The sequence below is a fragment of the Gorilla gorilla genome, chromosome 8 (genome assembly GCF_029281585.2).
Source record: "Gorilla gorilla gorilla isolate KB3781 chromosome 8, NHGRI_mGorGor1-v2.1_pri, whole genome shotgun sequence".
NCBI classification, from domain to species: Eukaryota; Metazoa; Chordata; class Mammalia; order Primates; family Hominidae; genus Gorilla; species Gorilla gorilla.
In genome coordinates, this window is record NC_073232.2 from 126,201,138 (window position 1) to 126,217,832 (window position 16,695).

The following is a 16,695-nucleotide window of genomic DNA, read 5'->3' on the forward strand; positions in this document are numbered from 1 at the left end:
TTTTCTAATCTGAATGAAGTATCCAACCCTATTTATATGAAAATCAGCATTTTCCCTTTTAAGTTAAATACCATTTATAACTGTTTGAATTTTCCTTCATATTCTAACAAAACACTGTAAAAATTATAATAACTGCTGTTTCTTTTCTTTTAAAAAAAATTAAAGAATTTATTTGCTTTTGGTGATGTTGATGGAGTAGGAATCAATGCAAAGCTTCAACACCCCCTTGGAGTAACATGGGACAAAAAAAGGAGTTTACTTTATGTGGCAGACTCCTACAATCACAAGGTGAGTCGTGACAGAATTATATAATATCTTGCTTTTTGTGTGTGGCATTTAAAATGCTGAAAGATCTGTGAGCCTCCTACAACTGCCACTCTAAAATATAGAAAGGAGTAACAGTCTTTGACAACTATAACCCAGCCTGTTCTGCTCTTTTCTTGTTCCTTTCTTTGCCAAGAGGTTATGATGGTATTCTGAACTAGGGAAAGCACAGAACCAGTTCCAATGGCAATAGCCAACAGTTGTGAATTGCAACCCATCAAAGCTGCTTAGTAATATATTCAGTATATCAAGAGAAGGCAAGTAGCAGGGAAATTTATATGTCATCTAACAAATGAACGTTTTTGAGCTGTTGCATAGTTACAATGCTTGTTAGTAAATAATTTTGTTTTCAGCATTTCCATTTTTGTCTATTAAATTGTCTTAAGTTTTATTGCATTTTTACTTTTTACAAAAATCAGTGGATAATAAATGTTCATACAGTACTTCATGATGTGAGACCATAAATTTAATATAATTGAGACATAACTGGCAATCATTAAGTTTAACAAAGGTAGCAAATTCTCAGGCAATGCTAGATGCTCAGGAAGACAAAGTCAGTTCAGTTGTGAAAGCGTGTCCCATTGTGAAGAAAAACAATTCAATCAAAAAAAATTTTTTTTAATTCCAGAAATAATTTCATCAAAGATTGCTTCCAGAAGACAAGATGGAGCTAAGGATTTTACATAGTCTTTAGTTCTTAGAATAGAATATCTCCCCTTAGACTGCAATTTGAATGTTTGGCTTTTCAAGAAAATATGGAAATAACTATTCCTTTTGTGAGACTTATTGAGAATATTAATGGCAATCAGAAATTAGCTTGCTTGATACCATACTCTTCCATACAACAAGCATGAGATTGTTCTTCAGTTATATAAGTTTTTGTTCTTTCTTTTTTAGATTAAAGTTGTGGATCCAAAAACAAAAAACTGTACAACATTAGCAGGAACTGGAGACACAAATAATGTTACCAGTTCCAGTTTTACAGAGTCAACTTTTAATGAACCAGGAGGCTTGTGTATTGGAGAGAATGGACAATTATTATATGTAGCAGACACCAATAATCATCAAATTAAAGTGATGGATTTAGAAACTAAAATGGTATCTGTGGTAAGTAATTTTAAAATATAAGTTAAAAAATGTGGTTTTAAGAATGATACTAAGATCCTCGCAGCACTGACAGAGGCATTTTTGGTTAGACCATCTCCAGGAGAGTATTAAGTGGATGCTTCTGTTGTATTCTTTGACAAAGAGACCAGCAGGACTGCTTTAAGGATATCCTTTTATTCTTAAAAGTTCCATCTGTGCTGAGAGTTTGAAAAAAATACTGGAAATTGGAGATAATCTAATGAACCTTCAAGAAAAAAAAAGGAGAAGACTCAGATCTGTTTTTAAGTGTACAGACATACTGACATACACTACATACACCTGCTCTGTGGGTTGGGTTATTTAGCTTATTGTTTTTGTTTTTTTTTTTTCAGTGATCTTTAGATTAACGTGTAACCTTTGTTTGCCTGTGATGAATCCATTACCAAATAATCTAACAAAAGCTTTAGAAGCCACTTTCTCAAGACATCGAAAATAAGATTGTGGAAGAAACTTAAATGAGTTATAGTCAATTTTTAAAGATATGGACGTGGTTTCTTATAGAATTTTCAAGGGGAAATGTCTATTATAAACTAACTCTTGATGTATGACATTTACCTGAAAAAAATGCAACAGTTTTTTTCTGAAAGTCTGGTAATTTGCATGGTATATTTTTAAAATAAACATAGATTACTATTGCAACATAAGTGTCATTTCTCTTCACGTAGATCTCTGATATAAGATGAATAACATCTTCTTATAGTTGACAGTGAAAATTATAAGAAAATGTATACCTAGCGTGTTTAAATTTATAAACTTTTGCTTTAATTTCCTGCCATCTATATACATTGGACAGTTACTTTAATTCTGCCTCATTCATAAGTGTTGGGTTTTGTTGTTATCGCTAAGATAAACTTTCTGTGTCTACAAAAATAATCTTGAGGGCATCTAACACATTCTAATTCAAACTAGAATGGCGATTAGTTTCATTGACATAGAACTTCATTATTCTACTAAAGTCTAAAAATATGCTCTCATTCTATAATTAATATAAAGTTCTTATGTTTTAATAACAGATTTTCTTATTTCCTAGCTCCCCATCTTCAGATCTGAAAATGCTGTGGTAGATGGCCCGTTCCTAGTAGAAAAACAGAAGACATTACCCAAACTACCTAAATCTGCTCCAAGCATTAGGCTTTCCCCGGTGACTGCATGTGCTGGCCAGACTCTTCAGTTCAAACTCAGATTAGACCTCCCATCAGGATCAAAGCTAACTGAAGGAGTATCCAGTTGCTGGTTTCTAACAGCTGAAGGTATGAGTATAAGCTTGCAAATACTAATACATCATATATTCTTGATGTTTAATCTAGTTATTTTTTATTTGTTAGGTGATATTTTTACTCTGTATAGTCAAGATTTGAAGATCATATGAACAAATGAATCCAGATCCAACCCCACATTGGCCATTTGCTTTTACTCATCAAGAGTCTTTCTTCCCTTTTATTAAAGAACAGTGTAACTCACCAAAAGTTACAAGTCAGTTGTTAGCATGATTTCTTGGAATGTGGGCTTTCCTATACCTCATCCCTTATTCTGATCCTGTTCTTCATTCTATTCTTGTTCCAAAAAGAATCTTAGAGTTAAAAAGTCTGAAATAGAGAAATAAAGTGGAGCCCTCGTATTTAACATCTTTTTCTGTGACTCTTCCTAAGAATGTCACTCTTAGGCATTCCTCCCTTTCTTCTATTTGTGAATCACAGTATGAGCTAGCTCCTTATTTCATTAATCTATGGTAAGGAATCAGTATACTGCTTGCCTTGCAGTATGCATTCCCACATCTGTAACCTGGTGGACAAAAATTTTAAAGTGAAATTTTAGTGGTTCAGAACTTCTAAATTACAACTTGTCTCTAATGATATTCCTCTGTCCTGGTCTCCCACGCTCTTTCACACTTTCTCACTCAATTTTCCATTTCCTTCCCAACTCCTCCTCCTTCATACCCTCTCACACACTTTTCTTTTGTACATTACCCAAATCCTGGGTAATTCATTCCTTCTTACCTTCAACTTTCTCAGGGCAGCAGCCACTGGCCTGCAATTATAATATCAACTTAGTGTCTAAACCAAGAGGATAACGGTATCTTGGTAGACTAGCTGGGAGGAACTGCTGGTTAGTGTTTGGGAGGCTGGTTCTAGGGTGATTGAGTCTGTAGGGAAACCACCCCTTGTCACTTCCCACAAGGGAGAAGGCTAACTAACCATGTACTAGGAACTTTGGAGCTTGCTTTGTAGACAGAAGAATACTCAAACTACTCAAACCCTGGCCACTCCATAGCCTTTTGTAGGTTCAGAGCAAGTTCTAGACTGCCAATTTAAGTCTGGAAGTATTACATCAGTTGGAGAACATTAATTTCTCTCAGTGTAACTGTAAGAGCAGTCACTGTTAGAGCAGTGTATTAAATGGTGTCACTGTAGGAGCAGTGTACTAATTTTTAAAATAGGATATTGACAGATTAACATTGATCTGCATTGTCAGACACACTGATTAATATTGAGTCATTGGGATATAAAATACAGATAGTATTCAGATAAAGTAGTCTATAGAGACTTTATCTAATTTGTCCAAGATATGGGCCCCATTTTTATTATATAGTAGCAGATAATTTTCAGGCAATAATCCTAATAATTTAAGGTTTTTGAATATTATACAGTACATTTGTACACTTATATTTAAAGGACATTTTCCCTTTTGGCTTGTTATTTAGAAACACTTATTTTTAGCCAAATTTTGGTCTGTATAATCTTAAAGAAGTTAGAATATATGCAAGTTTTAAGCCAAAAAAAAAGGCAGCATAAAAGCACCACGTGTTGTAACTTCACAAATTGTGTGTGTGATATATATGACAAATATCTAAAGAAACATTTTCTGTTTTATTTCTAGATTTGGACATTAAAATAGCTCAGTATTATTTTCTTTGTTTGATTTAAAATATAAGAAATTGGCCAGGCGTGGTGGCTTACGCCTGTAATCCCAGCACTTTGGGAGACAGAGGCAGGCGGATCATGAGGTCAGGAGATCGAGACCATCCTGGCTAACACGGTGAAACCCATCTCTACTAAAAATACAAAAAATTAGCCGAGTGTGATGGTGGGGTAGTCCCAGCTACTCAGGAGGCTGAGGCAGGAGAATGGCATGAACCCGGGAGGGAGGCAGAGCTCGCAGTGAGCCAAGCTCGCGCCACTGCACTCTAGCCTGGGTGACAGAGCGAGACTCCGTCTCAAAAAATAATAAATAAAATATAAGAAGTTCTCTACTAATCTCTCTAGCAAAATCATGCATTAGATAAAAGATACTCTCTAACCCAGGAATAAACAAAGCCAAAGAGTTTTAAAGAGAATTTAAAAAGAATTCTTTAAAAGCTTCAGCATAGAAGTTTTGTACTTATCTCTCTAGATTCTTAGCTTTCACCTTCTTACTCTTATTTGACATATTTTTCTCGAATTTGATTTTTCAGTAAACTAAAGCAATAAACTAAAAGAGACATCAAGAGGACTGATAAAGGCAGGCACTCTGAGTCGGTTTACTTATCCTGAGAACAAAAGAAAGAGACAGAAAAGCTAAAAAGTAGACAGCATTTCATCACACTCAGTAGGTGGTCCAGTTTTTGTACAGATGAGTCATTAGAAAATGTTCAGTGTTCTCCATTTACATGGTGGGAAAGCATTTCATATATTTCCCAAATGCTGGCTTTTGAGGGCTGCCAGCTTTTTAGGCTGAATGTCTGTATGTGACTGTGCTTCCCCAGTATGACATGTGTGTTCCTTCTAAGAGAAAGTCGAGATGAATAAAGACATTTAAAGATGATTTTAATTCTTGAGGGCTTAAAATTTGTTAGTGGTTTATTCGATTTTTGCTATAGATAGTCTATTTCTCGGAAGAGTTTTACGTATTATAATGAGATATACAAAATTTCTTGGTTTTTACATTACTTAAGCCCACAGAGAATAGATATGCAATGGTACCTGTTTCTAAATAAAGTGTGTGTGTATTTTTAAATTATTTTTAGATATTCAATAATTCATTATTAACCAGAAAGTCACTACAGAGTTGCACATACATTTGTATTCCCTAGATAAAATTTTATTTTGTAGTTTTTATATCCCTAAAGACTTTCATCTCTTTGGTAAAAATGATCCATTTTCTCAAGTGTCGTATGTTTATTTCTAAAATTTAATAGGTTTTATTTTTAACTTTAGAGATTAAGGCTTTATAGCCATATTTGCAATATTCAGCTTGATTTTAATAAGAGTAAATGTGTAATTTATTTTATAGTATCCAAACAAAGGAAGAACTATAATAATTAGATGTAATAATCATCAGACTGGGAACTTCTAATGAGTGGTCAGTATATGTTATGTATATTTATGTCCTTCCCACAGACCACAATGCCTGGCACTTAGAGATTTTTTAATAAATATTTGTCGATTGAGTTTATCTAGTCTTCATAAGATGTTCCCAGTTTTCTACTTGTCTTATACAGTCTTAATAATTTCATTTTTGATTTTTAGGCAATGAATGGCTACTTCAAGGACAGATAGCAACTGGAGATATAGACAACATTTCCAGTCAACCAACAATTTCACTACAAATTCCTGATGATTGCTTATCACTTGAAGCCATTGTATCTATCAGCGTGTTTCTTTATTACTGTAGTGCAGACAGCAGTGCTTGCATGATGAAGGCAATTTTGTTCAGTCAGCCTTTACAAATAACGGATACACAGCAAGGTTGCATAGCTCCAGTAGAGCTCAGGTATGTATTTTAGCCAGCCAGCTAGCTAGCAACCCATTGCCACCACCTACTGTCTCCCATCCTGACTATCACTGTAATTTAAGGAAAGAAAACTTCAGTTCTGCCTCTGGATACCAAGATGCCCATTGCTCAGTTCAGACAACTGATATTAAAATAAAGCTATGCTCCTTACTTACTTCTTTTATTATAAACAAATTCCTTTGCTTTGGCTGATACTAGCTGAGTCATTGATCATCACTGGTACCATGATATTGTAATCTATGCTGCTATTTGGCACAAGACTGAAGTTCACACTACAGTAGAGAATACTATAAGATAATTTGCAATAAATACTGATAATAATAATACCAGATATTTTAACTAACTTTTTCTACCTTTATTAATAGCAATCAGCACACTTGAATGTGTAAATTTCACAGTAACTTTAGGCAGAACTTAAGCTCCAGTCCACATTTGTATAAGAACACCAAGTATTCAAGGCATAAAGTCTGTTGTAAGCCAAAAAAAGTCTTTTCATCACTGTAGAAGCTTAAGGAGTACATCAGTGGTAAATACGATCTTTATTCTCTTCTGTGGTTTTCTCAGTTGAGATATTTTTAAAAGAGAGTTTTGATCTATTTTTATTATAAATTATTTGTTATTTAGCATACCATTATGAATGCCTTAAAACTTTGTACAGATAAGGTTGGACATAGAATCTCTAAGGACTGACTCCTTTAACTGTTTTTGAGTGACTACATTACCAGATAATGAATGAGTCCCCAGAAATATTATGACTTTCAAGGAAAAAGGGACTTTAGGACACATTACTTAGTGTCTGTGATAAATAATTTATTGTGACAGCTAAATCTGATGGTTACATATCTTGTTTTGGAAATGTACATTTCACTTGTAAGCATTAAATGCAGATTTGTTGAGTTTAGGTTTTGAGGTTTTTTTCGTTCCCATATTCAGAATTTAAATTATGATCATTTATTGTGATGTTTTTAAAAATCACTTTTAAGCCTTAAAAGTGAAATTTTCAGTGTGAGGTGCTTTCATGCTATTAATAGATACAGTATATCCTAATATATTAGTCTTCAAAATATTAAGGCCGAAACAGTGATTTAATGATACTATTTTTTAATTTTTGTTGTTTTTTATCCCTAAAAAAAGATATTGGAAAGGTTTTTTTTCTATTGTCATAATTTATAACTACTTAAAAGCCTAATCTTGTTTTCCTTAAGACCTATTCAACATGTTTGTGATTTAATCAGCTTACAAGGTTTTAAAAACATCAGGTGAACCATGTTTATTTATTCAGTAAATATTTATAGACAATATGGCATAATATGCTTCCCTTCCCTGTAAAAACAGTGCTAAATTTGAAGTGTAATCTTTTTTAAACATCATTGTCTATTTTTAATTTTGTTTGAAATGTAGTATTAGTTTGTTTTATTCATAAGGTTAGCTGAATCTCTGAAGTAAGGATGTATAAATCATGACATTGATTTAATTAGTCATCTACTGAAGCTGCTTTTAAAGAGAAATATAGATATAAAATTAAAAGGAATCCTGTTTAAAATTGTATGTAATTACCTCATAAACCTTTTCTCTCCACAAGCAATCAAAAAAATGAAATGTTCTGTAATAAAAGGGTGTATAACATACTCTCTTTTATGAGAATAGGCCTTAGTTATTTTATTTTATTTTTGAGACGTAGTCTGGCTCTGTAGCCCAGGCTGGGAGGGCAGTGGCGCGATCTTGGCTCACTGCAACCTCTACCTCCTGGGTTCAAGAGATTTTCCTGCCTCAGCCTCCCAAGTAGCTGCGATTACAGGCGTACACCACCATGCCCAGCTAATTTTTTTGTGCTTTTAGTAGAGACAGGGTTTCACCATGTCAGTCAGGCTGGTCCCAAACTCCTGGCCTCAGGTGATCCGCCTGCCTCTGTCTCCCAAAGTGCTGGGATTACAGGTGTGAGCCACCTTGCCCTACTGGCCTTAGTTATTTTTTAATCTCATTTGACTTATTATGTTTCTCATTTCTAGATGGACAGGATGAGAATATTTTGGCCCAATCATTTTCTGTTTAAGGACTTAAACAATTTCACACTCTAAAAGAAGTATATACAATTTTAATTTGCTAATTTAGAAATATCTGACAGTTTATTTTTCAATATAATATACAAACACAGTGTTTGTTATACATGTTCATGTACAGTGAAAATGCAAAGGCATTTTTTAGACTCTATTCCCCTTCATTTGTCTGGACAGTTTTAGGTTAGCCTTAGCTTATACTTTTCTTGACTTTCAAAATACAGTTTTATTGAACATTCTTATTCTTACCCACTGCCAGTCTGCATTGTTTTTTACATTAAAAGTATTATTTATAGTAGACTAATATGATTTTGAATAAATCACACTTAAGCAATATAGATAGGTTCCTAGAATTTATGACGAGGATAAACCTCTCACATAAGAGGAAGCACTAGAAAGTTTATTTTTAAAACTTGTTGATCCATATTCTATAAGGACTAATGCATATTTTTTATCTTTTGCTTTTCTTGTTGGATAAATTATTATGTCCAGTGATAGTTTAAAAAGAACAAGATTTTAGTGTAAGTCACCTCACTTGAAATGCCAGTAATGTGGTATTACACACATTTTATATAATACCTGGAATCTTTGCCCTAAATTATTCTGCTGGTTTGTCGCTATTTTTTTCCTCTTCTCTTTATTATTTCACAAATGGTAGAATTTCTTGATATGATTCTTGTAAAGAGTTTAGCTTATCTTGAACATTCTGTCTTAAGCAAATATTTAACAAGAGAAAACTTTGTAGTTTAATCACCCATAAGTGTAACTTTAGCAAAATTCAATGACTATGAAAAATAATTTTTTTCTTAACTGTTCTAATAATATTTAGTTATAATATTATCAAACCTTCAGAAAGTTATAAATCCTAACAGCCAGAAAAAAAAAATTTACTATGTGTATATTTATATAGGTGTGTGTATACACAAAGATTAAGAATTATTCATGATTCTTTTATGGCCAATATACTTTTGAGCTTATATAACTGAGATAAGTTACTCTTTGCTTGCTTTTCTGTAGTTGGAAAATTTAGGAAGATATTAAAAATACATATCTCTATAATGTAATAATTTTCTGCCTGCACAAAGTTTACTATTAATTTATGTCTACCAGTTAAAAATACAATAGTTAGATTTGGCATCACGTTTAACCACAATCATCAAAATCTACTTAAATTCTATAGTTAACAGTTACATAAGAATATATGCAGAGGGAAAATGTCAGTGGTTCTTGTGAATGAAGGAATTATGGATGTTTTTATTTTAATTCTACTTTGCTTTTTTTTTTTCTTTTCAGTGAGCAATCTGTTATTTTTAAAATCACGGTGGGGGGAAACCCATAAGGTTTAAAGAGTTAAAGTTAACTGAATCATAAGCACTTATATAATAACTTTTTAAAAGTCATTTTTATTACCAGAGCTCAGAACATTGTTTGGAGTCCTTTGATCTACCGGTTCTTTTAAGTACGTGATTTCGTGAAGATAGCAATGGTTATGGCTTTTTTGTTCTGTTATTTTTATTGTGTAACGTAGCATAGTGGTTAAGAGCTTGGATTTTGCAGTAACTTGGATTCTAATCCTTTAAAATGGGGCTAATATACCTGCCTCATATTCAATGAAATATTGTGTGTACAGCACTTAGTAATTAATGAAACTGGTAATTATTGGCTTAGTTACTGTAATGATAATTTGGGACCATAAACACATATCACCCTACATTTTCTTTGCAACTACAATTTGTGAAGGAAAATCTCCCACTAACTATTCGTTATGTTAATATTCTTTATAGAGTTGGGTTCAAGAAGAGAAATGTTTTATAATGAAGCATGTAACTATTTTATAAACAACATTGTAGTTATAAAGAAGCATGCCTATAGTGTTATTAAAAATTTTTTGTAAGACTTTCTGGAGCTACAAGTAATGAACTTGCTTTGAGAGGGTCCAGACATACTCATCCTGAACCACATTCCTACAACATATGCCCAACAACCTGCACCAGAGTACTTATATCTTAACCAAAAAGTTTCACTCCAATGGTGGTGCTTCACAAAATCTTCAAAGTGCTTTCATGTATATTGCCTCATTTGAGCTTCAAATAACCTTATAAATCAGGCAGGTAGATGTTAGTTTACAGAGGAGGAGACAGCTTTGGAATAGTGGTGACGTATCTGAAGAATAGAAAACTCCCGGAATAGTGCTCGATGCCTGAAGTGGTGCCTGGCGCCAGCAGATGTTCACTTCTGTCAAACAAGGGGAAGTAGTGGTGGAGCCTTTATTCAGGCACGGGTCTCCTCGTTCCTAACTCCAAGATGCAGAGGGAAAACGAACTGCTCAGTTAAGAGTTCTTCCATAGACACTTTCTTAAGCCCTCACATAAAGTAACAAGAATAATAGATATTTATTGAGTAGATATTTATTGAGTTCTTACTATTTGCCAGCACTCATCTATTAGGTGCTTTTATGTATTAACTCATTTAATCCTCACAACAACCTTATGTGAGAAATACCATTTTTCCTTATTTGATTGGCGAAGAAACACACAGAGAGGGTAAGCATAATCAAATACACCAGCATAACCAAAGTCACACATTTAGCGAGTGGCAGGGCCTGGATGGGAGTCTGTTCAACTCTCTGCTGTATTGTCTCTTAAAGTAGATTTTCTTAAAACATAAATCTTTCATAACTTTATATATTTATAGTAACTTAATCCAAAGAACCCCAAAAGTACTAGCAATGATTGTTTCTGCAATTTAAATAAATCCATTTAATTATACAACTTTGCATTATATACTGTTATTCAGACCTTGGAACAGTCTATAATTGTTTGTCAAAAGATTTTATGTACTACCTTTTCTTAATTTCAGATATTATCCAGAGTTTTTCTTGGCAGATGGATGTATTAAAAAAATAGCTTTCCAATGTTAGTTCTAACAGTGCTGTTTCAAAAGTTGTTTTAAAAGTTCTAACGGTTGGTCTTCAAAACGTAATTAAGACCTTATCATAAAGAGCCTTTTGCACAGGACTATCTCAAACCCTAAGAAGCTATTCATATTTAAGAAAATTTTGTTGTATTAAATATTAGTCCAAGTGAGCTCTAGAAATATAGTCTTCTGCTTTCTTGTTTCATAAATAACACTGGTATGCAGACCCCTCCCCATGACTCAAATATTAATATATGCAATTCTGTTACAGTAAAGTTTTCACCATGGTCAACCTATTCCAGCATTAGGTACTTTTTGTTGTTGTTGTTTTGTTTTTTTTTTTGAGATGGAGTCTCACTCTGTCACCCAGGCTGGAGTGCAAGGGTACAATCTCAGCTCACTGCAGGCTCCACCTACCGGGTTCAAGTGATCCTCCTGCCTCAGCCTCCCAAGTAGCTGGCGCTCACCGCTACTGGTGCCCACCACAATGCCCGGCTAATTTTTTTATTTTTAGTAGAAACAGGGTTTCTGTTGGCCAGCTTGGTCTCGAACTCCTGACCTCATGTGATGCGCCTGCCTTGGCCTCCCAAAGTGCTGGGATTACAGGCGTGAGCCACCGTACCCAGCCTAGCATTAGGTACTTTGTTTTGTTTTGTTTTGTTTTTGTTTTTTTTGAGATGGAGTTTTGCTCTTGTTGCCCAGGCTGGAGTGCCATGGCAACACAGCCTCCGCTTCCTGTGTTCAAGCAATTCTCCTGCCTCAGCCTCCTGAGTAGCTGGGATTACAGGCGTCTGCCACCACGCTTAGCTGATTTTTTGTATTTTTAGTGGAGATGGGGTTTCGCCATGCTTGCCAGGCTGGTCTCGAACTCCTGACCTCAGGTGATCTGCCTGCCTTGGCCTTCCAAAGTGCTGGGATTACAGGCGTGAGCTGCTGCGCCCAGCGCACTAAATACTATTAAAAGGAATTAAGCAAAATGCTACGTACCAATGATTATGATTCATGATCACCTAAACACAGAATGCAGACTTAACTTTTCATTCTTACTGTGCTAATTAAGTAGTATTATGGTGCAGTAAGGAATTTTGTTAATTTTGTTATAAACTCCCTCTCCTGAAATCCGTAAGGAAATGTGATAATAAGAAAGTGATAATAGTGTCATATTTTAAAAGTAGAATCCACTGTTAAGCACCAAGATTACCTTTTCTTCCCCCTGTGGCACAGTTTATTTAAATGAAGTATTAGCAATAATCATGTCACTATTTTGTCCTGAATAATTAAGAGTTTGCTTTTTTCCCATGTCTTTGCAATAGGATAATATAAAGAATAGTATTAAAAGTCAGAGGCTTTACTAATCTACCTATATGTATTCCATGGCTAACAAACCCTGGCCCCTTTACATATGAGCGCTGGAGGTTCGCCTGGCTGCCTCAGGCTTGCAGAAGGCTGCCCCAATCACAGAGCCTGGGTAAGGTGGAACAGGAGGCAGTCCCACTCGGCTTTTCTGATTGCATCCCACCTGTTTCTGAGTGTGTTGGTTTGGTTTAATTCTTTTCAAGGGTTGGAGTTGGAAAGTGAAAACCCTAGACACTTGCTGTGGAATGTTTGCCTGGTTGTTTTGGTGTGTCCCTCTTCTTCACTGGCATGTCGCTTTCAAGTGTACCAAAGGACATTTTGTTCTGTTGAAAGCCACAGGACCAAAAGGAAAGTATTGCAACTATTTGCAAACATAATTCCCTACCTATACAAGCAGCCATATACTAAAAAGCACTAAACAAGCACAAATGAACACTAAATAGCCTTATACCAAAAAGCATTCTTGTAACTGTCAGGGCATGGTATGAATTCCTTCCTCTTTAAGCAGCAACTTACCACAGGCTTGGTGGCTTTAAGTAATGTAGAATTAAGCAAATGGTCAGTTATTTTTTAATGTTGAAAACTTCCAAGTGTGAATAATACGGACATAGTTTGCTACCTTTTGCTTTTAATATACCTGGTTATCTATTTCCATTTGAAATAAAATGAAAGGAGACCTCAAACTGATGCTGACAAGTAGACAAAATCAGCTCTCAGATTTAAATCTGCCCAATTTAAATAGTTTTTTTTTCCCTTCCCATTTTTTTGTTTTTAAGAGATAGGGTCTTGCTGTGTTGCCCAGGCTAGAGTGCAGCAGTGACATGATCATAGCTCACTGCAGCCTGGAACTCCTGGGCTCAGGATCCTTCTGCTTCGGCCTCCTGAGTAGCTAAGACCACAGGTGTGTGCCACCACACCTGGCTAATTTTTTTAAAATTTTTTTGTAGAGATGGGGTCTTGCTATGTTGCCCAGACTGGTCTTGAACTCCTGGCCTCAAGCCACCAGCCTCTCAAAGTGCTAGGATTACAAGCATGAGCCACCACACCTGGCCTGTTATTCCTTCTTTATCTAATGTGTGCTAAGCTTGTGAAAAATATATGTTGAGGTAAATAGGGCAAAACATTAGTTGATAAATTATGCTAATTAATGGGAAAAATAGACATGTTCCTCTCTGAACATTTAGAAGGACTCTGCCCTACAACTATCTTCTGTTTTTAGAATTTGTAGTCACTGTTCTTAGTGCCACTGGAAATATATTCATTCTTTGAGCATGTACAGGATGGGCTCCCTGTTGTATTTATTACACTTTTCAAAATGCCAGCAAGTTTTTGTTTGTATAGAGTTGGAATGTATTGTTCATGCATGCCTGTGATATTCATCATCAAAATATACCTGTAAAAAATAAACTACTGCTTCCTTTCCACACCTTAGGCCTCCCTTTTACTAAAAACAATAGTAGTTTCTGTAGAAGTTTCAGTGAGAAATTATGGTTATATAAATAACAGATATGGCAGAACAGTTTTTTTGTAGTATTTTTTTCTGTAGCATTTCTTAATAATAGCTCAGTTTTTAAAGGAGGGGAACAATACCCCATGTGAGTTCAAATTAATTTTCTCTACTTTGAGGTATACCTTCCTAATTATATTTTACATAGGCTAATTTTTTTTAAGTTTAAATTCTCACTGTTAAGTTGCATCGAGAGACAATTAGAAATGTTGTAATTGTCATCTCTTTACATGTGGATTATGAACAAATGAAAGTTTGCTGTGTGATTGCAGTTTTAAATTATAATATTTCATAAATATGTCAATTTTAGAAACTCAAACTCTTTCCCATCTTTTGTATGGATAAAGTTTATGGTTTCATTTCTGAGAATAGAGTTGGTCTGCTGTGCTAACTTCATGTTTCTCATTCCAAAGGCTTGATCATATTTTTTTCTCCAGTGATTAAAAATGCAGCGAAAATCCAATTTACAAGTTCATATATTGATATTTCTAGACATAGTCTAGTTCTGAAAGAATGTACTTGGTGTGCATTTTTAAGTGTTTCATGTAGACAGATTAATATATTTTTGTACAACGTATTTCTACATTTATTTCAAGACTGTACTTTTCAGTGACTTTTTCAAGTGCATGTGTTAACAGAAGATTGTTTGGAACGAGAGTGCAGTGGCTTCTTTACTAGCAAAGAGAAGTGTAATACAAGTGATCATAGAAGGTGAGAATGTGTTTATACTGTACATGGAAACCTAATGCCTCTTTTCTAAAGCTTTGTACATTTTTTTCGTGAAATAGATTAAATATTTTCTCTCTAAAACCATGTTTCTGTTTTAATGTGCTTTCTAAGTATATCATGAGGTAACTCTACTACTTAGAAACCTGAAAGCTGTGATTTACTTGAGCTTTTGGGGAAATGGAAAGCAGAATACTTAGTTTAAAAAAAATTTTTTTTTAAGTGCAAGCAGATACCTCAAGATCAAATCATGCAATCATAATTACTATAGAGATTTTTAATATATATATTGGGAAAGGGTAATCTATTCAATAAACGATACTGGGAACATTTGAAAGGAACAACAACAGAAATTAGATCTCTACCTAACACTGCACACTGAATTTGAAAGGAATTAATGACATAACATAAAAAATAAAATTACAGAAACGCCAGAAGAAGATAAAGGAGATGACCTATAGTGTTGAGGGTGAGGATGGCATTCCTGAGAGTGACCTGAAGCCCAAAAGCATGATTGGAAAAGTTGACATGTGTGACCCCATAAAAATTTTAACCATCTGTATAATGAAAGAACAGAAATGAAAAGAGGAAATGCAAACTGTGAAAATATTTTCAAGACACAAAATGGACATGGGATTACTATGTGTAGTATCTGAAGAGCTCTTATAAACTAATCAGAGGAAGACATCCCAGTTGGAAAATTGGCAAAGAATATGAGCATGCAATTCACAAAAGAGATAAAATAGTGAAACATGTTCAGTCTCACCAAACCAAGAAATGCAAATGCATTCATTCAGCTATCTATTGAGCACGTGTTTTATGCCATATTCCAGGCCCAGAGATGAACAAATTAGACAAGATCTCTGCTCTAGAACTTGTGTTGTAGTTGGGAGGAGAGACAAGAAAATGAATAAAACAAAAAGGATAAATGCCATAACAAGGTAAATAGGGGAGTCCAGGCCTCACAAATGAATTTGAATGATGAGAGAAGCCCAAGTCATGCACACCCACCTGTGGGAAGTGCGGAGGCGACGTAGGCGTCTGTTTTCCAAAGGGATTCCACCAGTTACACTCACACTGGCAAAGTACGTGACAGCCAGTGGATCCACGTATTCACCATTATATTGTCAGACTTGAATTTTTGCCCTTTAGTTATAAGATGGTATGTCATTGTGTTGATTTGCATTGCCATGACCACCAGTGAAGCTGAACATTTTCTCACTGATCCAGTAGTTGCACTTGTAGAAATTGATTTAGTAGAATACTTGCCTATGTGCACAAAAGCGCATCAACATTGTAATAGTGAAAAACTGAAAATAACCTAAATGTCTCAATAGGAACATATTAAGTAAACAATGGTCTGTCCATACCATGGAATATAATGCAGCCATTAAAAATAATCAGACATCTACTTGTACTCACATGTTGTGAAAAACAAGTTTCTGAATAAATGTAAATCTTATTTTTAAAAGCTCTATACACGTCCACATATGTACATCTATAAACCATCCTTGCTTTGCACAGTAATGCATGACCATAAAAATGACCTTGCAAGCTGAAGCTGTGCAAAGCAATCTTAACAGTCAGTGAAGGAAAAGATGATTGTCTCATGACCTTTAAAAACATTAGTGAAAATATTAAAAGCTCTCTGCCAATTATAAATGGGGAAATGAAAAACATAGTAAAGCTAGTATTTATTTAGTAGACCATAATTTAAAGCATTGCAAATGTTGAGAATCTTAAGTTTTTCTCAAACTTACCAAGAGCATTTGAACAGTGCTTGCTTGCATCTCATAATTTGAAATACAGAGCAAGTACCTTTTCTATGCCTTGGCAAATTGTTACACTCCTTTCAGTTGTAAAATATCTCTAAGAGTTCTATGATGTATTTAT

General features: G+C 34.6%; 1 protein-coding gene across 2 annotated transcripts in view; it reads left to right on the forward strand.

Annotated features, from left to right (window-relative positions):
* Positions 1 to 14,886, forward strand: part of NHLRC2 (NHL repeat containing 2) — a 62,339-nt gene extending 47,453 nt beyond the window's left edge. Inside the window, exons 8-12 of one of the 2 annotated variants that reach the window (XR_002007656.4) lie at positions 166 to 288; positions 1,222 to 1,431; positions 2,501 to 2,720; positions 4,922 to 5,055; positions 5,976 to 6,101. Coding sequence is in view for 1 of the 2 variants with exons in the window: in XM_004050119.5 (XP_004050167.3) it covers positions 166 to 288; positions 1,222 to 1,431; positions 2,501 to 2,720; positions 5,976 to 6,232 (810 nt within the window). In the remaining variant the exon portion in view is untranslated. Of the gene's footprint in view, positions 1 to 165; positions 289 to 1,221; positions 1,432 to 2,500; positions 2,721 to 4,921; positions 5,056 to 5,975 lie in introns of both variants that reach the window. The other variant, XM_004050119.5, reaches the window with a different exon arrangement.
* The last annotated feature ends 1,809 nt before the right edge of the window (positions 14,887 to 16,695 follow it).